This window comes from Octopus sinensis, linkage group LG14 (genome assembly GCF_006345805.1).
Source record: "Octopus sinensis linkage group LG14, ASM634580v1, whole genome shotgun sequence".
Lineage (NCBI taxonomy): Eukaryota > Metazoa > Mollusca > Cephalopoda > Octopoda > Octopodidae > Octopus > Octopus sinensis.
This window is the reverse complement of record NC_043010.1, coordinates 49,449,995-49,474,794: the sequence shown is the minus strand read 5'-3', so window position 1 is coordinate 49,474,794 and position 24,800 is coordinate 49,449,995. Positions and strand designations below refer to the sequence as shown.

The 24,800-nt window shown below is 33.6% G+C and overlaps 1 protein-coding gene across 8 annotated transcripts in view; it reads left to right on the top strand.

The window, feature by feature from the left end:
• LOC115219130 (receptor expression-enhancing protein 1) overlaps positions 1–24,800 on the top strand; it is a 188,394-nt gene that overhangs the window by 108,560 nt on the left and 55,034 nt on the right. For all 8 annotated transcript variants that reach the window (XR_005001915.1, XR_005001913.1, XR_005001914.1 and 5 more), the window contains one exon: positions 22,628–22,741. Coding sequence is in view for 5 of the 8 variants with exons in the window: in XM_036509009.1 (XP_036364902.1) it covers positions 22,628–22,741 (114 nt within the window). In the remaining 3 variants the exon portion in view is untranslated. The remainder of the gene's footprint in view (positions 1–22,627; positions 22,742–24,800) is intronic.

Here is a 24,800-nt window from a genome sequence, read left to right as displayed (position 1 = left end):
AGATCACCAAATACTCACAAGACAAGGCTCCCTCAACTGATTAGTGTATAATACTGAAGGACGTGAATGTATGGTAGAGGGACGGGAACAGTTGTCTCGTTGAAGAGGTGAATATGCAGCTTCCCCTGCTGGAAAGAGAGATGAGGATGGATGGAGAGAGAGAGAGATGATGATGATGATGATAATGAGGGCATACCCTCAAGGTACAAGATGAATATGAGAGAATAGGGATGGAGAAACAAAATAGGTGGGTGTGTAGGTGAGTGCAGTAGAGTGAAAAGAGTGTGACAGATGATTAGTGACAGAGATTGAAGTGGACATAGTAAATATCACTTAGGGTGTGAGGAAGTGTACAAAATAGAAGTAGGTTAGGGAGGAAGAGGGAGAGGTGATAAGGAACTGTGGGAGGAAATAATTAATATCATTTGCAGCACTGAGTAGTACTGCATTTTAGAAGATTGATTGAGGGATGGGTATTAGAAGATAAATTGTTGGGTAGACTTAACAGCACCTCATTTTTGCTGAGAGGGATGGATCTTCCGAAATACAGCATATTATCATTCATTTTGGTTCTTTGTCATCATCTCTGTGAGGCTCAACATTTTGAGGTCATTCTTCACTATTTCATTCCGCACCATCCTGGGTTTCCCTTTTCCACTGATTCCATTCACTCTTAGTCTTCTTTTTTCACATATCCCGTTTGATACCCCATCTTCTGCCTAATTTTTCCCTCAAGACATTTGTACTTGAGGGACATCATACATTTACATATATACACACACACACACACACACACATACATACTTTTACTTGTTTCAGTCATTGGACTGTGACCATGCTGCGGCACAGTCTTGAAGGGTTTAGTAAACCAAATCAACCCCAGTAATCATTTATTTTCAAGCCTGCTACTTAATCTGTCTCGTTTTGTTGAACCATTAAGTTACAGGTTGTCATGGGGTGGTGGGGGCAAACACCAACACAAAGACATACACACACATGCACACGATGGGCTTCTTTCAGCCTCTGTCTACCACTGGGCCAGAGCTATAGTAGAAAATACTTACTTGCCAAGGTGCACTCAGTGGAACTGAACCTGGAACTAAGTGGTTGAGAAGCAAACTTCTTACCACTTATATAACCACACCTGTGCCTCTGTGTGTAGATAGATTTACTGCTGTCTGTGATAGGAAAGAGTAAAGGATATAGTTATCACCTACATCTCTCTCTTTACATATCTATGTATCTGTCTTTTTGTGCTTTATGTATGCGTATATATATATATATATATATATATATATATATATATATGCACAAATGTGCACATGCATGCACATGTGCACACGCACATACACAGCTAGGTTTAGTTTCTTTGCTGCTGTTGGCTGGTTGTTTGAATTGTTTATAGACAGCTGATGAAGAAATGACAGGTAGTAGGCAAGGTTACTGCTGTGAATGAGAGATTTAGAGAGTGTGAGTTGATAGAGATGGTGTGAGTAACTAAAAGAAAGAGAGAAGAGAGAAAAAAAATGGGGAAGGTGGGAGGAAGGGCTAGCAGTATACTGTGAGTTAAGCAATCATTTCCCAATTTGGAGATATGCATGCACACACACACACACACACAGGTATGACTGGGTAGTTAGCAAGTTTGCTTCCTGACAGCATGGTTTCTAGTTTAGTTCCACTGCATGGCACTTTGAGCAAATATATTCCGCAATAGCCCTGAGCTGTCCAAAGCCTTGAAAGAACCACCATTTGTGTGCGTGTGCACATAATCATTTAATGTTTATCTTCCATGCTGGCATGGGTTGGATGCCTCAACAAGTCAGAGGACTCTGTTGTGCACCAATATCTGCTTTGGAATGGTTTCCATGGCTAGATACCCTTCCTAATGCCAACCACTTTAGAGTGTTGTCATTGTCATGCATTTATTGTTCACTTCTACAGTGCATTAATGTCACAATAACAAAAGTCTTCCTGATTAAGTCTAAGTTCTCCCATTAGATGAAGCCATAGCATTACTTTGCCAAGAAAACACTGAGAAAATCAGAACAGAGATATTGAGGTGGTTTACCATTGCCTTCCCCAACTGGATAACCATTGGCCCACAAGGAGTTCCCTCACCCATTGACAGGTCTTGATTTTAGTCCTGCTGGTTGTCCAGACACCCTCCTCACAAGAGTAGCAAGCTACTCAAGTGGGGGAGCTAGTTTAGTCACCGACTACCCAATCGTGGAACAGGTAGTACTGGTTCACATGGTACCTGTAGCAGGTCTCATCAGCCTTTGATGAGATCCTTGACCTGACTGAGTTACAGAGTGTACTGGGTGCTTTTTCGGTGGCTCCAGCACTGGTGAAGTCACCACCTAGTTTGTAAAATTAAGATCCTTTTCAACCGAGTGGTATTATACAACAGAGAGGGAAGCGATCTTATGCTAAGTGGTGAGAGGTTAAAGTATGAAAGAAGGGGCAGGAAGACGTTTCTTGCCATAGAAGTGATATATGACTACCTCACATTATATAAGTGGCTGGGAGTAATTAGGATGGAGCAGGCAGAAGAGATAAAGATGGTGGTGACAAGGTGTCAAACTGTGCCTTCAAGGTACAACAAAGATGAATATAACTGAGGGTGGGGATAGAAGAAAAGTAAGGGTGGATGAGTAGAGATTGCAAGAGTGTATGGGAAGGGCAAGGGATGGTTAGAGATGAGGTAGGGTATGGTGAATTAAGGTAAGGTGGGGGTATCAGAAAAATATGAGTCAGAGGAACATATGCACATGTGTGTGTGTGTACATATATGTATTTATGCAAATACTTTTATGTACACACATGCACACACAAGTCTTTACTTAACATTTTTGATAGATCTTTGTGAAATACTACTTTAAGAGAAACAACATAATGTGAAACAAATTTTACCATTGGTTTGATGATATACACAAGAATTACATTCCTCTGGTGTATTCCTAGTGACTAAGACACCTAATAAAGACTATAAATCAGTGGTTCTCAACCATTATTTGCCTGTGGACCCATTTTGATCCCTATTTTACTCAGATAGATCCTCATAGCCATTTGATGTTTAAAAAATCCTTTTATATTTTTATAATTAAATACTATTAGGAATTGTATGGAAACAATTAAAGTATTTTATGTATTGTAAAAATATAGCCAACTTATTGCAAATAAGTTTTAGCAACAAAATATATGGAACCCAGTTGAGAATCACTGCTCTAAATAAAGAATAAAACACTTCTAGAATTAAACACTGAATGAGTTGTGTGCAATAAATACAATATCGACAGATTAATAAAAATCAATAAGATTTATGTAAAGAATATGTCCGAGGTTTGGTGTCAAGCATTATTTTACTTCTGTTGTTATAATCTCTTGTAGCAGTTGTATCCAGTTATTAATCTGTTTGCCTTTTGCATGTCTTTCTCTTTGAGGATCTTTTTCTTTCCTTTTTTTTTCTTTTTCTGTTTTGTTTAGTGTAAATGACCATAGCATTATGTAAAACTGGAAAGCCTCTGACAAATTTTTAGTTACTAAAATTTTTGGTGGTTTTGGCTCCTCATTTTTAACATTGTCATCAGCACAGTGTTGTTCTATCTTCTGCAAAGTCCTCATTAGACATTTCTTCATCATGAGATTCAAATAACTCCACTGTTTTATAATCTAAGTGCTGCTGTACCTTAAATAAAGTTGTCTCAATAAAGTGGACAGTAGATGTACAAAAGTTGTATCTTAGACAAGGCTTGTTAAATAATAATGAGAAAAAAAAATGATAACTACTATTGTAATCAATCATTGTATGTTTTGATTTATTTATATTTTGCTGAATTGAAAACAGCAAGTTACAAAAGAATCAAAGAAAGCTAAGAGAAAACAAATATTCAGTTTGATAGTCATACATTTTGTGGATTTTTATATTGGTTTTACATTCTTTCACGTTGATAGAACAAAATAATGTTAAGTGAGGTCTGCCTGTAATACACACACACACACACACACACTTGAAGGATGCTGGAAAGTTCCCGGCTGTAAGAGTATTAAAAAAGACCTGGTTCGAGGCCCAACCTTCCGAGTTCTTTTACAATACTTAGAAAAACTTGCAATAAGTGCGTGAATCTGAGAGGGGAATATGTTGAATAAAATTAAAATCAACTGATCCACCTGTATTTTCTTTTACCCAAAGCCACAAACTTTCCAGCATTCCTTTGTATATTTATACATATAAACATATATGTCGGATTCCTAGTATATACATCAAGTATATATTGGTCCTTACGGAGGCAATGACTAGTGACCAATACCTTTAGCAATATACCATGCTTGAGAAGACCTGTCAAGCCAATTGAAATCGTAGTCATGGCTGATACTGGTGTCACATAACTGGCACCTGTGCCAGTGGAACATAAAAGGCACTTTTCAAGCATTGAGCCTCATGGAGGCAAGGTGGATGATGCTGGTGGCACATGAAAAGCATGTTTCAAGTGTTGGGCCTCACAGAGACAATGAAAAATGACCCGAGACCTTTGGCATCAAGCCAAGTGAAATCATGATTGTGGCAGACACTGGTGTCATGCAAATGGCACCTATGCCAGTGGCACATCAAAGCACCCATTACACTCTCAGAGTGGTTGGCTTTAGAAGGGCATCCACGTGTAGAAACCATGCGAAATCAGACTAGATTTTGGTGTTGGCAAAATATTGACTGATGATAATAGATCCCTAGCTGATGACCTGAGGGGAGGCCATCCTCTCAACCAATACACTGCTGTGGATGTTGCTGGATGACGGACTTATATTAAGGTTAATTCTGTCAACTATACCTTGTTCTCTACAAATTTGTGGAAATGTATCAAAAGTTAAAAATCAATATTATGACTACAAGAAAAAAATTTCTCTATATAACATGCACCAGGTGCCATTGCTGAGCCTTTGGTTTTGCATCCCAGTTGCATAACGACTCAACTTACATAGCTGCAAAAGTCATGAATACCATGTAGCTTACCTTCCCTTACTCTTCTTGGAGTAAAGAAAATTCCTTGAATTGCCTGTCTACTGAAAGAAGACAACAGGAAACCACTCTAATATTACCATTCTGATGTGCAATAACTCTAAGAAAATATTACAATCTTATCATGTTGCTTCCCGAAATAGTCATTGAAAAGAAGAAATGCATGTGTTATGCACACAAACACACACACACACACCTTTATATTCACTAACTATCCCTGTCTTCCTCTCCCTCTTAGAATACTCATACAAGCTGTAACTGGCAATGAGTAATTACAAAACATTGAAAAATATGAATGCCCCTGTGAGTAACTCTATTTTAGTGATGCATTCTGTAGTGCTTTTTGACAAGACCTTAATAATAACAAGTTATTTCAACAATCAGTTCATTCTGTTTCTTTTTCTGACTGCACTCGAATTTCTTTATGACACATAAACAACCTGAGTTGGGGCTTCTGTGTAGTTGCTGAACCTGTTTGAAATAGTAATCAAATTTTCCTCAAATCATAATTTACTATCTTAAAAATAAATATTGTCATTGATATTTATAATGACAGGATGGCCATGACAGAAAAGCAGGAATGATGTGAAACAGTAACCAAAAGCAAAAAAATTGTTTTTTAATGAAATCAGTTTTTATAGAGTAGATTGTATATTGGCCTGCTGCCTTAATTTAATGTATTTCTAGTACTTACTTTACAAAGTTGACCTAAAGGAGGTTTCAAAATGTAAATGTATGGTTTTGGACTCTGCATAAGACCCTGTATATAGCAATCCCCTAGACTAGGGAAGTGTTGGATTCCTAAAAGCTTTATTACAAAAGGAATTCTGTAACAAAACTTATTTTCCTGTTTAACTTCCATGTTATAGATTAAAATGTGTTTCTACATAATATTTTTGAGAATTAATCAAATAATACATCATTTTTATGACTGAAAATAAAAAATTTTAAAAACATATATTACACTATATATATCTTTGTCAGTTTGAAAGGTCGCTGGTGACTGGCTTGGTCAAGAAAGCTTTTTAATGCCATTCTCCTACAACAAATCTTGGGTCATTTTAGCCGGGTGACAAGGAGCCCCATCTTCCATAAATAAAGAGTCTTCTTTATTCATTTCACCACTGGAGAAGATTGGAAGGAGTCCTTTCTGCAATATGGATACATATTTATCTGAGTTTATGTTTCCTTCACACTCCACCAGCTCTGATCAACCATTGCTCCAAATTGCTCCCCAGACCATCACAGAATAACTACCATGCTTCATTGTTGGCTGCAACCTTTTCACATCAAATGCTTGATCACAGAGTCTCCAGACTCACACTCGACCACTGTCAGGAAATATAGCAAATCTGGACTCATCAGAGAATATGACAGTGTCCCAAAATGCTAGTGGCCTTTCTATCATCTCATTGGCCCAATATTTTCTCTGCTTGATGTTGGCTGGTCAAAGAAGTGGCTTCCTTCTTGCTGCTCTGCCATAGTAACCAAGTTTGTGGAAATACCCAACTACTGTTCTGGGACTGACATCAACTTGTTCTGCTATGTCATAGGTCTTGCAATGAGGATTATCCCCCACACTTTCTTAACAAAGAGAAGGGTCCTGTCAGATGGCCCTGGTTGATCTGGGTGAAGTGATGTGGACTCCTTCTCCTCTCTGGGGAACTGCACAATGACTCTATTAACTGTAGAAAGTGGGATCCCAAGGTTTGCTGCAATTTTATGCTGACTATGTCCACCTTAAGAATGACCCACCATATGGCCTCTTTGAAATTCAGACATTTCCAAGGCTTCTTTTGAACATGGCATGATTAAATAGTCACATATAGAACCTGAAACATAAAAAATGTCAGTTATTAAAAAATATAAATCTTTGCAAGCTAGAATAAACATAAAACAATGTTTTATGGGGTGTCTATTTACTTCTGTCATGTGTGTGTGTGTGTGTGTGTGTATAAATGTTTCAAGAGAGAAATGCATTAGGACACAGGAGAAACTTACAGCTTCTACTTGAATGGCCATCATGTTTATTGACACATTGCATCGTGTCTGATTGTCGGCTTACACACTCAGGGGCCATTCCACATTAAGCATCACTTCAAACCTTTGTAAAGCATCAAGTTTAATATCCTGTGTAATCCCTTTAAAACTCCTTTTTTGCACTACTGCTTTAACTTTCACTTAATGGCATATTTCCAGCCAACATGAATAAGGGTAATGCACCATAATGTACATGCTTGTGAAATTTGTTTTCAGCAGTGGCCATGATAGACGAAAAATCTATATATAGCAGTAGAAATGGGTAAAAAATTCATACAGCAGTGGTGTTAGTCGAGAAATCACAACTGCAGTAGCGAGAAATAAAAAATAATGCAGTAGCAACAGACAATAAAAATATAACATCAAATATTTATAAAACAATATCGCTGTCTGTGTATCCTGGTATTGTATATAAACTGTTAGAAGGCATGAAGTTATGGAATTGTCTGAGATAAAATCTCTTTATAGACTTGTGTTAAAAACACAATATATGTTCAGAGCAAGATGAACATCATCATTGCACTGACTCAAATAAATGACAGATGCATTTGTCTTCCTTAAAGCTTGATTGTTTCCTGCCTATATGAAATTCATGCTTTTATATATATATATATATATATATATATATATATATATATATAAGACAGGAAATAATACATTGACTGGTATTGTGGAAGCTTGTTGGACTGTAGAAAAACTCATTATGCACAATTGAAACGGCATTAAATTAAAATTGCCATCTCTGTTTCATACTAAATTTATATCCTCAATTAGAAGTCATGATGCTATGGTTTTTGTCTGAGAGAAAATCTCTTCATAGACATGCTGTGATAAAAATGCAATATATATATATATATATATATATATATATATTCTAAGCGAGATGAACTGTATTGCCTCAGTGATTCATGAGAACAACAGACATGTTTTTGTTAAACCTCAAGAAAGGCAAAATGCATCTGTCACTCTCATGAACCACTGTGGTAGTGATGTTTATCTTACTCCAGTATATTTTGTTTTTAGCACAAGCCTACAAAGGGATTTTATCTCAGATAATTCCACAGCTTCCTGCCTTCAAATGATGTATATACATTTTGTATGATACACAGATGGTGATTTTAATTTAATATTGTTTCATTTGTGCATACCTAGTTAAAAAAAAACAGTATAGATTTTATACATGTATATATCATGAATTTAGTTTTAAAATTGTTACAATTCACCAAAAATTCCAGCAGAGTAGAATTGCTGGTTATATCTTGAAATTAGTGGTTATACTTAATGCAGAATTTCCATAACAAGAGAAACCACTGTATGTAGCTTATATTTTATTTATTCTAAAGAGATGAAATGCTAAGTTGTTTCTAATTGAATTTGAATATAGAACATAAGAACCCTTTAGCATTCAGATTACTCTGCCAAATGTAATGTTTATTTGTTCACACTGTTTTGAATTAATTATAGATAATCTTGTAGCTTCAAGATTTCAGTGATATGATCATTTGTTTTTAGAATGACATTGTAGATCTCGCTGGTTTTCACATAAAATCAGTTGAATAACAGGGCTGGATATGGCTAGTTTAAGCGCTAAAGGGTTAAATCATGGAGAACTCTGTTCTCCACCAATTACCCCCTCATTGCTGTTAGAATATACCTGTAAGTAAGTGTTATACTCTTTTTAAATGAATCCCTGTATGTGTGGTCAGTATTTATTTTATCCCACCTCATAGGTATCCGCCACATGCACTGGTACAGATACGTCCCCCAACTCCTGCCAGACCATCCTACCAGGGCCTTACTCTCATTTAACATACCAGCTGTTGACTGGAAGATCTTCAGAGGCTCAATGTCATCTTGGAGGTTGCAAGGGGCTGGCACGGGACCGCTAGCAATAGGGAACACTGGTGAACTTGTCTGCTTTACACACAATGAATCCCTCTATGACCACTAACCTGGGATGAGCCCCAGCCCCATCAAGCAAGGGCATGAAGTAAGAAAGCAAGCAACCTCAAGAGGGATAATCTCAGCAGAATTTGAATTCTGAATATAATGCGACAAGAACTCTATTTCACCATTCCTTTGACTTAAATAATTTCTTTTCAGTATAGGTACAAGGCTAGAAATTTGGAGTTAGTTGATTAGATCAGACCTTAGTACTTGACTGGTTCTTTATTTTATTGATCCCAAAAAGATGAAATGCAAAGTTGAACTTAATGGGATTTGAACTCAGAATGTAAAATGCCAAAACAAATACCACAATGCATTATTATATCTGTGGCTCGTGATTTTCCAACATTGAAACGTTGCAGAACATTAGCAGAAGAGAGTAGAGTAGAGTTGATTGAATTGTTCTCAAAATATATAACTACAAATGTTGATTTTTATCATTATAAAAAATTGTATTGTGAATCAATAACTAATTCCTCCTGTCATGAACTATGTAAAATTACTATTAGATGTTGATGTCTGCTCTACTTAGAATACAATTACCATTTTTTGATGTATGAATATTATAAAGGGGTGGGGGAGCGAAAGCGAACTACAGCAAAAAAAAAAAACTGCAGCTCACAATATCAGCAGTGCTGGCCATACCTGTCACAAGTGTTGACAGTCCTTTTCCTTTCAATAGCAATAGTTTTGATGAATAAGACACTTTATTCTCAAATGAACCTAAGTAGACAAGGCAACATAAAACCTCAATAGTTTACTTGCTTTGTTAAATAACATGAAGATAGCCATTTCAAACCTAGTGAATTTTTTTGTTTTTGTTTTTTAGTTTTCATAACAGACAGTTGTGCTCTGTAAATTAGCTGTATCTAATCAATTATATATAGTTATTCATATTGCAAGCTAATTAGTGGGGAAGAGCTATCAGAAAATTAGATCTTCAAATGAGTCCAAGCAGGGCAATTTACTGTTGCATCCATCTCTGGAACAAAGTATTACAGCCAATAGATTTCTGCTAGTTAGTGTATAATTTTCGCATACGGGCATACACACACACAGAGTTATCTTGTTATTCTCTTTTACCATTGTATATAAACGTGTGCGTTCATAAGTATGTGTATATATATGTGTGTTTAGGCATGTGTATATTTGTATATAAGTGTTTGTATATATATATGTGTGTGTGTACGCATGTGTGTATATATATACATATATATATACATATATACATACATACACATATATATACATACATATACATACATGCATATATATATATATATATCTATACATATATACATGCATGTATATGTATATATATATATATGTGTGTGTGTGTGTATATATATATATATATACACACACACATGCCTATATTTACATATATATATGTATATGTGTACATATATACGTATATATATATATATATATATATATACATGCATATATGTATATATATATACATGCATATATGTATATATATGCACATATGTATATATATACTCACATGCATATATGTATATATTCATACATATACATGTATATGTATATATATACATGCATATGTGTGTATATACATACATATGTATATATATATATATATATATCTGAAAGAATAACAAAAAATGGAATATTTCAGTTATTCCATTCCTGTTGCTGTTTCAGTAATTCTTACATAATGGTATAACAACCACCATAGTTATATATAATTATAATATAATTATACAGGTTATATATGTGTGTGTGGTATGAATATATTTGAACCCTATAACATAGCTGTTATGAGACAATGTTTTATGAGTGCATTAGCCTACTCCAAACACACAAGTCTGAAGTAGGCCATATGGGCTTCCCCCCCCCCCCCCGAAAATGATCATCTTAAGCACAAAGTACTTGTCTTTACTTGGTTCTGTTTTAATTATCTTCAGCAGTATGACAGGAATCATTGTTGACAGCCAATTTGTCTATGGTTAGTATCTTTAAAAATCGTCTTTTCCCCCTTTGTCATTGCTGTGTGTTAATGAGCTAGTTGAGATTCTGTTAAGACTTTTTTTCTTCCTTGTTTGTTTTCCTCTTTTCTTAGTGAATAGTAAAAGGATGCTATTCTCTGCACCTGCATGGGTTGACTGAATTTTCAATTTTCTGGTTTGTAATAAACCATATATTCTTTGTTCACAGCAGCTGTTGGTGGGTTTTTATCCATGTATTCATTTTTATTTTCCCGTTTCTCTGTTTTGGTCTTCTGTCAAGTTCTTTTTTTTTTTCTTTCTTTCTTGCTCATCTGTAAACACTAGTCAGCTTTCAAAGTGCTATGCTAGTTTACTATGCTATTCTATTTCTGATAAACTATTTGAGTATGTCTCTATAGTTCTTTATAGTTGCTAGCAGCTCTTTCCTTTTATGATGCCAATATCCTGTGGGCTGTAAAAGCCTTTACTTTTCAAGTGGTTGGGATCTATTAAGTTCTTTGCTGGATATTGTTTCTGTTAGCAATACTTATTTTATATACATTGTAATCGGTGTAGGCAGTAACAAGGAATGTCTAGAACTCAATGCAGAACTAATATTTCAAGGGACTTTGTTTGTGGAACACCGTTTTTCTTCTCTCATTCCTTGCAGATGTTTTGCTCCTTCAGTATACATCAACAAAAGGTTCACACACATTGGGTTTCTGCACAGTTTCTGTCTATCAATTTTCCATTGTAAAGTATTGATCAATCCAAGATTGTAGTAGAAGATACTTACTGCTGTGCAGTGGGATAGACTTCAGAACCATGTGTTTTTGAAATTAACTTCTTAAAAAACCAAATCAATTTATTTTAATTTTGACCATTAAAACATTCCATAATACTATGATGGTATATATTTTGGTGAGTATAAACAAATAAGTGACAAACTTCATTAATGTTGAAGTCTCGCTAAACACTAAAGTTGAAAAAATAAACAAAAAAATACTGTCTTAGTAGAATGCTTCATTAGGATGGTTTCTGTCTAAAAGCTAATAGAAGAGTAAATAAGTTCTTTGGTCGCTGATTCCTGCTCCAGCATAAATTTATCGTGATTTAATCAGTAAAGATTTCCAGCACAGCTTGGTTTTCCTCAAAATGTCATTATTATCAAAATTGGCTCAGACAGAGAGGAGACCTTATTGTGGTAATTGAAATCTCTATAGAGGTAAAATTCTATGGAATATTGCATGTTTTTCATTTAATTTCAATGTTATATTTTTATATTTTTGTTCATTATAGCTTCCTCTCTTCTGTTTGGTACTCCAGTACAGTCTATGTATTTTTAATGGTCATATTATTGTGTGTATGTGTGTGTAGTTAGTCTTCTTTCGAGCAAGTGGCTTCAAAAGTGCTGCTACTTTAATAACTTTTTAAAATTAGTTTCTGATTTACTAATTTCGCTGATTTCTACTGTCCAATATTAAGTCCATTTAAGGTAGCAAGCTGGCAAAATCGTTAGCATGCCTAGCAAACTGCTTGGCAGCATTTCATCCATCTATACATTCTGAGTTCAAATTCCATCAAAGTTGACTTTGCCTTTCATCCTTTCAGGGTTGATAAAATAAGTACCAGTTCAGCACTGGGGTCAATGTAATTGACTTACCTTCTCTCCCCCACACCCCCAGCTGCTGGCCTTTTGCCAACATTTGAAACCATTATTAGGTCAGTGTTTTGAGCGTGCTTCACTCATTTTCAAGATTTTGTTGTTCAAACTTCTCATACTATTCTAATAGAGGGCTGTTTTATTTTAGTACTTCATGTGTTTTCTGACTGTAAATATAAGTTTGATATTATGGCTAATCAAACCCAACCATTATATTGATGAAGGACAGATTGGGTGATGTATTCATAGATATATTATGGTTTTGACAGGAATTCTTTAGTCAGAACTGACTTGGAGTAAAAAAGCAACTTTTACCATTGATCAATTAATTTTCTCATAGGTTTTCTTCTACTATTGGCTTCAATTTTTGCATCAGAAGCACTTCCCTTTATCTCTTCTTTTTCAAAAATTTTGAAATTGATGTTTTGGAATAGTTCTTTCAGCCCATGTGTAATGAATGTTGCAGACAATTTTAAGGTATTTGTGGTCAACTTTCAGCACATATTTAGCATATTTTTCTCCATATCCATTACAAAACTCGAGTGTCTTAAAAGGCAAAAAAATAAATAAATAAACAGCTGAAAAAATACATATGGACTTCAATAACATTAATCAATGTTTTAATCTTTCAAATGAGATATGCATTCTTGCAAAGTAACGAATATTTATGTTGCTGCACATGACTAAAACACCCCCATTTCAAAACATGCCATTATTTTCCCAGATAAATTAAAACAACAAAATAAAATCTACAGTTAGAAATACATGGTATAAAGCAATTTAAAATGTGTTAAAAATATATCTTTAAGAATACCTGTATACATACAAGCACACATACAAATTTCTAAATGTTCTTAATGTGCAATTTATTTGCTCATCGCATTGCTTTTTTCGATGCTCTGTATGAAATTTCGCTAAAAAAGATACATTTTGAAATGAAGAGATATCTACCATTGAAAAGTTTAGGCAAATCATTTTCATTCAATCTCATTTCGTTTTTGTTTAGGTGTTTTATTACACACTGTTTTATATGTGATACATTTTATTATGTAACATGCACCATTTCCATTACGTTATGTGTTACATTGAAGTTTTGGCTGGCATCATATCAGTTATATGGTAGAGTATATTACTTCCCAGTTATAATAATGGCTTCAAAATAAATGAGGTGTAGGCAACTAAAAACATGCCTTAAACAACTAAATATGTTGGCAAATGTTGGACACAATTTTGAATGCAAGGATCAATATTCTTAGATAATAGCTTTTTTTCTTCCCAATCTCCCTTAATCTACACGTCTTATGGATATCTTACCTGAATAATAATAATAGAAACAACAACAACAATCCTTTCAACTATAGGCATAAGGCCTGAAATTTGGCGGAGGGATAAGTCAAGTATCTCAGAACCCAGTGCATAACTGGTACTTATTTAATTGACCTGAAAGGATGGAAGGCAAAGTCAACCTTGGCAGAATTTGAACTCAGAACATAAAGATTGACAAAATGCCACTAAGCATCTTGCTCAGGGTACTACTGATTCTGCCAGCTTACTGCCTTGTATAATAATAATCTTTTCTAATGAAGGCAGGAGGCCTGAAATTTGGGGAAGTGGTTAGTTGATTACAGTGACCCCAGTGCTCAACAAGTACTTATTTCATTGACCCTGAAAGGATGAAAGGCAAAGTCAGCTTCTGTGGAATTTAAACTGAGAACGTAAAGCTGGAAGAAAAGCAGCTAAGCTTTTTGTCCAGTATGTTAACAACAACAACAACAATAATTCTTTTTACTATAGGCCAGAAATTTTGGGGGAGCAGTTACTTGATTATATCAAACCCAGTGCTTGACCAATACTTATTTTATTGACCTCACAAGGATGAAAGGCAATGTCGTCTTTGACAGCTTTTGAACTCAGAATGTAAACCCAGGAGAAATGCCACTAATTGTTTTGCCCAGCGTACTAACGATTCTGCCAGGTATGCAGCTTTTAATCTTGATCCATAATTCCCCATGTTAATCATCGTAGAACCCAACCATTTCAGTATTACTTTTATCATTTTAGAGTGCCCCATTTTCCTGGAATACTACAGGTCATGGAAGTAATCCTTGCTGCAATATTCTTCACAATAAGATATTACGAAACATTGAATTAAGGAATAATTTTGTGAAGGCATAGACCTGCTGAATGAGAAAGAAAAATGTTTATTTCTTATTGAAAAAAATCTATTCTGTAATTTTATAGTAACTGAAAATCACTTACTGGTTCTTGTTTCAATGATAATTAAGCAAATCTTGAAACATTTGTTTCCCTTGTGACTCAGACTTTTCCCTCCTCTCAAGCGCACATGCATATCGTGTACGCACACACACACACATTATTACCATTATTAGATTAGTGAATTCTTAACATGAGACAAAATGTATTGCAGCTTATAATTTCATCCCACCACATTCTAGGTTCAAATGTTGTGAGTGTCAATTTACTGGGAAGCAATTTAAGACCAATTTAATTCACTCTACACTTTTCTCTACATACAAAAAAATCACAGTCTATTTGTTTTGTTCCATTTCTTTAAGTGTTTATTTAATTGTATTCCTAAAGCTCAAATCTCTAGTTACTAATACTCTTGACCAAAAAACCAGTTCTTTGTGCTGTGAAAACTTTCGACAGCTGCTTTCATGTGGAATGGGGTTAGACAGTCTTATTTAGTTGATCCTAATCTATCAAATTTCAAAATCTTGAGTTAGTAACCAACAGCTTCTTGTAAGAACATAAGTTCTCAGAGAAATATAAAATGGCCTGCTTTGTTTCCTTTATATCTATAAATAGCTTTATCGAGAAGATGTTGGTTAGCATCTATTGTTTTCATATCCAAAAATTTCCCTTCATACAATATTAACATTGAGTCGGTCAATGCTTTGTAAATTGTAATAGTTGATGCAATTAAAATGATGTGAATGATAATTATAATATGAAAAGCATATGCCTAAGATATTTGATTACATATCTAATTCTCTCTCTCTCTCTCTCCCTCACACACACATGATGGGGATTTGTCTGTAGAATGATGTAGGACCTTTCACTATTAACATAATCTGATTTCTTGCAGAGATGGATGCAAGCATTGTTGTATGGTTAAGGAGTTCACAAGCTGTGGTTCTGGTTTCAATCTCTTACCATAAACTCAAATCGATTTATATCTTGCATGTGAAATTTAGTCAACAGATATTATGCAGAAGCCTAGTGTCTGTGTTTATATACACCAGTGTAAAATAGTGTAATTTCTTTGTAGCATTTACTTTGTAGGAGGAGGTAACTTCCTAAAAATGGGCATGTCTCAAGGTTAAATTAATTATTCTTTGAATAGATAATTAACAAAATTATTATGAGACCTAACTACTACTGTTAATATAATTAACTAGAATCTATTAATATATGAGCATGGTCCACTGACTGAAACCAATAATAGAAATAAACATGCAAGTTATATATTACAGTACTTTCCCAAATATCCATTCCCTTATTGGTATAAATAGGTAAATTATTTCACTTTTGCTCCTTTAGCCAATATGGGCACCCAAAATTATTCACCTTTTCTTTGGTGGAGCAGCATAAATGTTTTCTACACAGTTGGTCATTTGTGAGCTGTTGTCTATAGCATCATTGAAAGGCTTGTATTTGGGTACTAGCTAGTAAAAAGCATTAAAGCAAGTCTGAATTAAACAGCTGTACAGTTGATAAACTGTAACTTATCAAAACTGTTAACTCACAATTCTTTGTTTGCTAATCCTTTCCAAATCGCAAGCATTAATAACACACATACTCATATGAGTTAAGTTAATGAATGTCCCAAGGATTTGGAGCATAGATAATGTCACTCAAGAGTTTTTTTGCTATAATTATCTAATTGGTCTTTACTGTTATGAACAAAAATAGACTAGTGATTTAGGGATTGTTATCATAACCTGGTTTTGATTTTCTGACAAAATGGTACCCTTTCAATACTAATTCTTTTACAGTGGGTAAACACCATAAATTTCCATTTATTTTGGGTCTATAGGATCAGTCTTTTCTCTTCCATTTTTCTTATTTTAATTTGTGACGGGTTAAAATGCTACCCATTTCCTCTTCTCCCATTCAAATACATTAGCCAGTTGGATATCCTAGGGGTCTTTTTCCTTTTGGATTGAAAAACTGTAATTATGTGATAGAAATCAATACAAATGTGCACTACTTGTGTGAAAATGTGTAATCTTGCACATGTCAGGCAACATCACTGCTAATTTGACTGCAGCTATTAAAGAATCTATTGACAAAGAGTATTTTAACAGATGTTATAGTTTTTATGGTCTTTATTTGTCAGGAATATTATTTACTTGTTTTTATAATATTTAACTTTATTTTAACCTTTTCAATTCTAAATGTTCTGTGAAAAAAAAAATCATTCTGTCAATGATGAATTGAGATCAATTTTTTTTATTTTGGCGGGTGGGGAGACAAGGGAAGAGATCAAAACAATTTTAATCACCAATGAAACTTGAGCTCAGTTGTCATTTCAGTGAGATTAAGAGCTTCAACCAGGAGATGGTCAATAATGTAAATGCAAATGCAAATGTTAATCTAATTAAAGGATAAGCTCTAGTAATATGCTCCTAAGTGGTAGTTATTGCTCAGAAAACAATATAACAGTCCAGTGTTTAAAACCTATTTCCTGTGAACATAAAAATGCAATAAAGGAATTGGAACAGTGCGTAAGATTGAAACAGTTTAAATTGGTTAAATTTTTTGAGCCAGAATAGCATTTGCAACACTCATTTACATCTAGTTTTATGTAGACTATCATTGCCTGGATATATACACAACAATGAGAAATTTAGTAGTGCCAAAGTGGATCATCAGCTTCAGATGAACACACATAAACATGTGTACTTGTATACACACATACACACACTAATACATAGATGTTAACTTACAGTTTCTTTCTTAGAACAAGCAGTTGTAGTATTGTGAAGTTAAACAAAAAGATAGATTAATGTCATTATTTCAGCATGAATTGTTGACTAAGATTATAGATATCAAAGTTAATAAAATTATAATGTTTTGGTTAATTTAGTCATTGTGCTAATTTTTCATTTGGTATTTTATTCTCCTGTTTCAAATGTAACACAACGGAATCTCACACCAAAGTAAAATCAATGTTTTCAATTTTATTTCAGTTTCTACTTGTTGTCTGATGCCTTTCTCATAGATGTCAGTGTCAAAAGTCATGAATATTCACACATTCCTTCCCTTATAAACTTGAATTAATGTTACTGTGTAGGAAAAAAACAATGTACTATTTTGAGAACTCTTTCCATTTAGATTTTGAAATACCAGTTTCTGAGATTAAAATCTAATTGTATAATGTTTTCATTTGACTTGGCACATAACTACAGTGCATTTTGATGGCCTTTCACAATTCATAAACTTCATAAAATATCTAAATCCCTAAAATAGGTCTAAAATTTATAAAGATAGACTCACCTGTTTCATTTTATTTTACATTTTGTTTACTTACCAAGGGTAGGTTTTTTTTTTATATCCAGTTACAAAATATATGCTCTAGATAATATACATAATGTAGCTTTTCCTAAATGGATTGAAATAGAACACTGCATTCATACCGTTGATACAATCTACATTTCTAAATATCTATTCAGGACTGGGTTACTAATAAATACAATAAATATTGTTGAAAATGGCTTTTATTATTAAACCATCATAACAAACTTGATGGAAAGTGTGTCCTAACCTTTTGAAAGAACTGAAGCAAATTTACCCTGAGAAAAAAGAAATCAATGAATTGTGGTAATAGAATAAATAGCTTAAAGGAAAACCAACTAAATGAATAAAATGTTGACTTAAATCAACATACATCAACTCAACGTTTACTATTGACTATGTTGCATTTCTGAATATCTAATGTCTTGGATTATAGAAAGAAAGCCCTTCTTTGAATTCAAATCAGACATTTCAGTGGACTCTTCTTTGTGTCATAGCTATTAAGATTAGCATATATAATATACATCACTACAAAACATTATGGGATAGATTTAAAATAAAAAAATTATTGCTTCTTTTTTACATTGACTATTGAATATTAGAATACAGCGTATTATTTGTGGTCTGTACTGCTCTCTTTTAATTGGCAAAAAGCTTCTGTTATTTTCAGCTTAGTTACAGCTCTCACCATAAAATTATTACTCTGATACTCTTCGAAAATAAATGCTGTATCTGCACATGACCTTACATTCATATGATTCCTTGTTGAACTTTATTTTAGTTGTCACTTTTTGTAGACATGAGATAATAACATCAATCTTTTACGATGCTGGCTGCTTCCAAAAAAGGGGGAAAAACACTTTAATTTGTGTGTGTGTGTGTGTGTATGTGTATATTCAAAGTTGCTAGAAAGGTTTTATTGGCTAATTCGCTTTGAAACTTGGCACTAAGTGATATTTTGCACCAGAACTATAATGGGCTGCTTTTATTTTCTGGTTGACTGTATGTAACAAAATTAAATTAGCACATCAATGTTTAATATGCAAATTGATTTTGAATTTTCTATCAGTCATTCAGTTTAATAGTTAATGCAACCAACAATTCCTACCGTTTGAAAACAAATTACACAATGCCTAAACTGATATTTCATTTTTTTAAATCTTTTTTTTTTTTTTTTTTTTTTTTTCAAGGATATAGTTAAACATAAGGCTTTTATCTGATAGGCCATTGTAATATTTGGTTGGTTATCCTCAACTAGTTACAAAACTACATTAATATATTAACATTGGGTGCAACACCTGGTATAGGAAGTAATCAAGGTTATGAAATATTGCTTTTATCTAAATGAAATGTAATATTTATTATTTTTGTTTAATATTGTTTGCTGTTTTCAGGAGTAATTATCTAACAAAATTTATGGAACAAAAACATGAAAAACATCCACCCTTCCCCTACCAAGATAAAAAAAAAAAAAACTCTGCATGTATTTTCAAAATCTAAATGGAAAGAATTCTGATATTATGAAAACACACACACACACACACACGTGTAAACAGATGTATGTATTTGTGTGAGTATATATATATATATATATATATCATCATCATCATCGTTGATGATAATGATATATATATATATATATACACACACACAAATACATACATCTGTTTACACGTGTGTGTGTGTGTGTGTATATATATATATATATATATAGATAGATAGATAGATAGATATATGCATGTATAGTATGCATATATATATGAATATATAAGCATGTATGTATATATGTATACATATATATTGCTGTACATGCATATGTATTCATATATAAACGTATCTACATATATCTGTATGTGTATACACATATATGTATACATAATATATATATGTGTGTGTGTGTGTAAACATGTTTAAATATATGCATATTCATATGAATAAATGTAATGAAACAACCAGGCAAGGACAGTAACAACAAAAAAATAAAATAAATGACCCAGAAGTATCCCTTTATATAGAATGTCTTCCAACCTAGAAGCAAGAATGTATATTTCACATAGAGGTATAATTTGGTGGCATGTGCTGTGCTTTGTTAGTTTTACATGTCATTGTAGTTGTCAAGGCAGCAGCTTACATTGCTGACATCAAAAAAATGCACAATATTGTAGGAAAGTATTGGAAATGTGATGATATTTGGTTGACAACAGATGAGGGGTTGCTCTTGTCTGCAGTCATGTGGTTTTTTCCTGTTTTTATATGCTTCTTTGTCATCCCTCCACGTGTGTTTGTGTATATGCATATACATAAATATGTATACGTATATATATATATATGTGTATTCGTATGTCTGTCTTTGTTCTCCCACCATCGCTTGGCAACCAGTTTTGGTGTGTTTATGTCCCTGTAACTTAGTGGTTCAGCAAAAGATACTGATAGAGTAAGTACCAGGCTTACAAAGAATAAGTCCAAAGAATAAGGCGATGAATAAAAGAATATTTCTGTCAACTTTAAACCAATACACAAATAAAAAATTTCTTATACATCAGTTTGATGTTCAGCACTCATTCTCTTTGTTTGACATTTACGTATATATATATATATATATACACATATGTATGTATGTGTATGTATGTATTTATGTATCTCTGTGTGTGTGTATGTATGTGTGTATGTGTATGCATGTGTGTGTATACCTATGTAAGTATAGGTATGTATGTATGTGTATGTATCTATGTGTATGTATGTATGTTTATATATGTATGTGTATGTATGTATATATGTATGTGTATGTATGTATGTGTATGTATGTGTATATGTATGTAAATATGTATGTATGTAGGTATGTATGTGTGTATATATGTATACACTTTGTTCTCTCTCTATATATATGTATGTATTTGTATGTATATGTGTTTGTATGTATATTTGTATGTATGTATATATTTATGTATATATATGTGTGTATATGTATGTATATATATATATATGTGTATGTATGTATATAAGTATGTATATGTGTATATATGTATGTATGTATATATATATATATGTGTATGTATGTATGTATGTATATATTCACCATGATAGATTACTAGCCTCTACACATTCTTAATTTTCTCTCCTTGTTTCTTCTGTTCCTTTCTATTGAAGAGCATAGGGTCGAAACATTAAAGACGATACACACACGGTCACTATATATACTATATATATATATATAATGTGTGTGTGTGTGTATATATATATACACATATACATATATGTCTATATACATACATAATATGTCTATATACATATATATATGTGTATATACATGTATGTATATATATGTGTGTATATACACACATGCATATGTATGTATATATATGTATGTATGCATATATGTATATATACGTGTGTGCTTATAAAATGTAACCACATGTGAATTGTTGACGATTTTTTTTTTCTCTTCTCTCTCCCTTTCCTCTTGGATTTTTCTCCATCTCCTGTTTCTGATGAAGAGCTTTGCTCGAAACATAAAACTACTTTTCTTTCCTTCCTTGAGCATCTGGTAATAATTTGCATGTACCATGTCCTTGTGTCGTTGCTTTTTTGTTGCTGTGTTTTCTCTCTTTTTATTTTTTGTGATTAATTTTATATATATATAAATATATATTAGATGTGTGTGTATATATATATATATATTGTATAGATATGTGTGGGTGTTTGTAAATGTATGTATACATATATTTGACTGTTATGTATATTTGTGTGTGTTTGTGTGTGTGTATATATATATGCTATGTGTATATAGTTAAATATATGAATACTTTATAATTGCGGTATGATTTATCGCATTGAATTATTACAATTTTTTTGTCTGAGGTTTATTTATATTAATAATTTTCTGTTTATATTTATATTCCTATGTTCTGACTTGAACTGAAATACCTTTCTTTATTTTGTTGTTCAAATTAGATCACCAAAATGTGTCTTAGCCATCTGGTTGCTTGTATATACTAATTATCCATGAAGTACTTTATACATATCCTTAAGTCATTAGTCATTTTTCTATTCATATATACGCTACTTTTCTTCACCACATACCCTTTATGTAATTATACATACATACAGACTAAATATCTGTTGCACTTAGAACTATGCAGCTGAGGACACAGACTACTTTATATTCAGGATTTTGTCTTCCTGAAGTTAATATTGTCTTTTATTTGATAATTTTAGTTTCTTTACCTAAGTGATATCAATATCTCTCTGTGAATCCTTACTTTACAGCTTCATCTCAAAAATCTCTTTTGTTTATTCTGTCTGGCTACTACTATTACTACCTCTTACATAACACACCTGCTTTGAATGTTTTATTTTCAAATAGAACCTCCCTCTCTCTCTCTCTCTCCCTACTTTAAAATTTGGAGTGGGGAAACATTCTTTTGTCTTTCTTTATTATTAATCATTTTTTTCTTCTTTTCTTTACAGGAAATAGATGACTATTTAGCACATGCAAGAGATGCTAGCTACTCTACAGTGCTACAGCTCGGCCACCGAGGAATTAGGTACGCAACTAATGTCATTGTCAAGACAGCCATACAAGTGAGTAGTACTACTATAAAAGACTTCTGTCAAAAGAATAATTTCTATTGATTGAGTGGAATGGTTTCTAATGTTGGCTGCTGTGGGTGGGGTTAGAGGCTTTAACAAATTGCTGCTAGTAATGTTTCTCTTATTGACTATTCTGAATATTAAGAATGACAGTGCTTTCTTTCTTTTTTCTTTTCCTCATTTTATTCTGTTTCTTTAATCAAACTCAATATCAAGTCTTAGAATTTATTAGAGAATCTTACATTATTGCATTATTGCGAAAGAAAACTAGTAATTTTAATTTTCAGTTTTTGTTTGTTTTTTTTTGGGTTTTTTTTTTTTTTTTGTTTACTCATGACCTGTTTCTTTTAGCAGCATCTGTAGTAAAATTAGTAAAGAAATTTCAGGTGTAGAAGCAAAAACCTTGAATCAAAGGGCCTGAAAGTTTACTTTCTAGTTGGCAGAAAACAGACAGGGCTTTCCTCTCTTTAGAAAAATGGCCCAGCTCAATATATAGGAACAGTGTCGGTAGAAATTACATGCATGTACTCAGTGCATGCTATGGACATGCAAGAGGTGCTGCTGAATCGCAGAAATATCAAGAGAAAGTAGACTTTGTATATAGCAGATGCCCTGAAAGTTCCTGATAGCTTGTAAATTGTTTCTGTTACTTAGGTGACATAATTAGCAGTGGTGAGGTTGTTAGTATAAGAACAGAATGGAGAAAGTTCAGAGAGATATTACCTCTGTTGGTAACAAAAGGTCTTTCTATCAGAGTGAAAGGTAGATTGTATGATGCTTGTGTACAAACAACAATACAACATGGTAGTGAAGCATGGGCTGTGAATGCAGAATACATGCAGAAGCTTGAAAGATATGAAACCAGCCTGCTCCATTGGATGTGCAAACATGTTGAGGAAAAAACTGTCCCTGTCAAGCCTACCCTACCTCTTGCCTTCCTAATACTCATCCACCCACTCTTCTAACCACAGCCTCTATTCAACTGCTATAATCTACAAGAACAGAATATACATATATTTCATTTCCTTTTGTGCTACCATGGTATTACTTTCTTTTAAAATCCACCCCTCGTTTTCTATATCATTTCTCTCCACTTTATTAATAGTTGTCGCCAAGCTAACATGGCAGTCCAGGAAAATAGAACGAATGCTGCCGTTGATTAGCTCCAAGATGCCATTACTTCTAGCTAGCTACATGACACATGAACCTGTGTCCATTATAACCTTCAAACAGGGGAGGTAAGCCACTTCCCCTTGCTGGTCTGGCATCTACAGACTAGTTTTGGGGTATTTGCCCCTTATCAATGTAGAGCAGCCGACTCCAGCAGGCGTCGCTGCTGATCGTCTGTTCAAAGGATTATTTACCTAAATTCAGTGGAATACATCCACTGGTTTTCAAAAATAGAAATATTAGTATCCAGTACCGCTGCTGTAGTCTCCTTTAGAGAGATTTAGAATTATTAATATTTCTATTTTTGAAAACTAGTGGATGTATTCCACTGAATTTAGGTAAATAATCCTTCGAACAGATGGTCAGCAGCAACGCTTGCTGGGGTCGGCTGCTCTACATTGATAAGGGGCAAATACCCCGAAACTAGTCTGTAGATGCCAGATCAGCAAGGGGAAGTGGCTGACCTCCCCTGTTCAAAGGTTATAGTGGACAGAGGTTCGTGTGTCACATAGCTAGCTAGAGGCGATGGCCTCTTGGAGCTAATCAATGGCAGCATTTGTCCAATTTTCCTGGACTGCCATGTTAGCTTGGCAATAACTATTAATATCCAGTACCACTGCCGTAGTCTCCTTTAAAGATTTAGAAATATTAATATTTCTATCTTCCCACTTTGTTTTCCACTAATCATCCCTCTCTGTGTCTCCAATTATCTCTCCATTTTGTCTGAGGCACATCTTAGGACTGCCGTTACCTTCTTTTTAACACCACCTCCTATCTGCTATCATTCTCACATCCCTGTCATATCTGCTGTCAACAGCCTATCCCCCTTTTTGTTCCCCACTCACTATAGTCATCCTTACATACCTCTGACATCAATTTC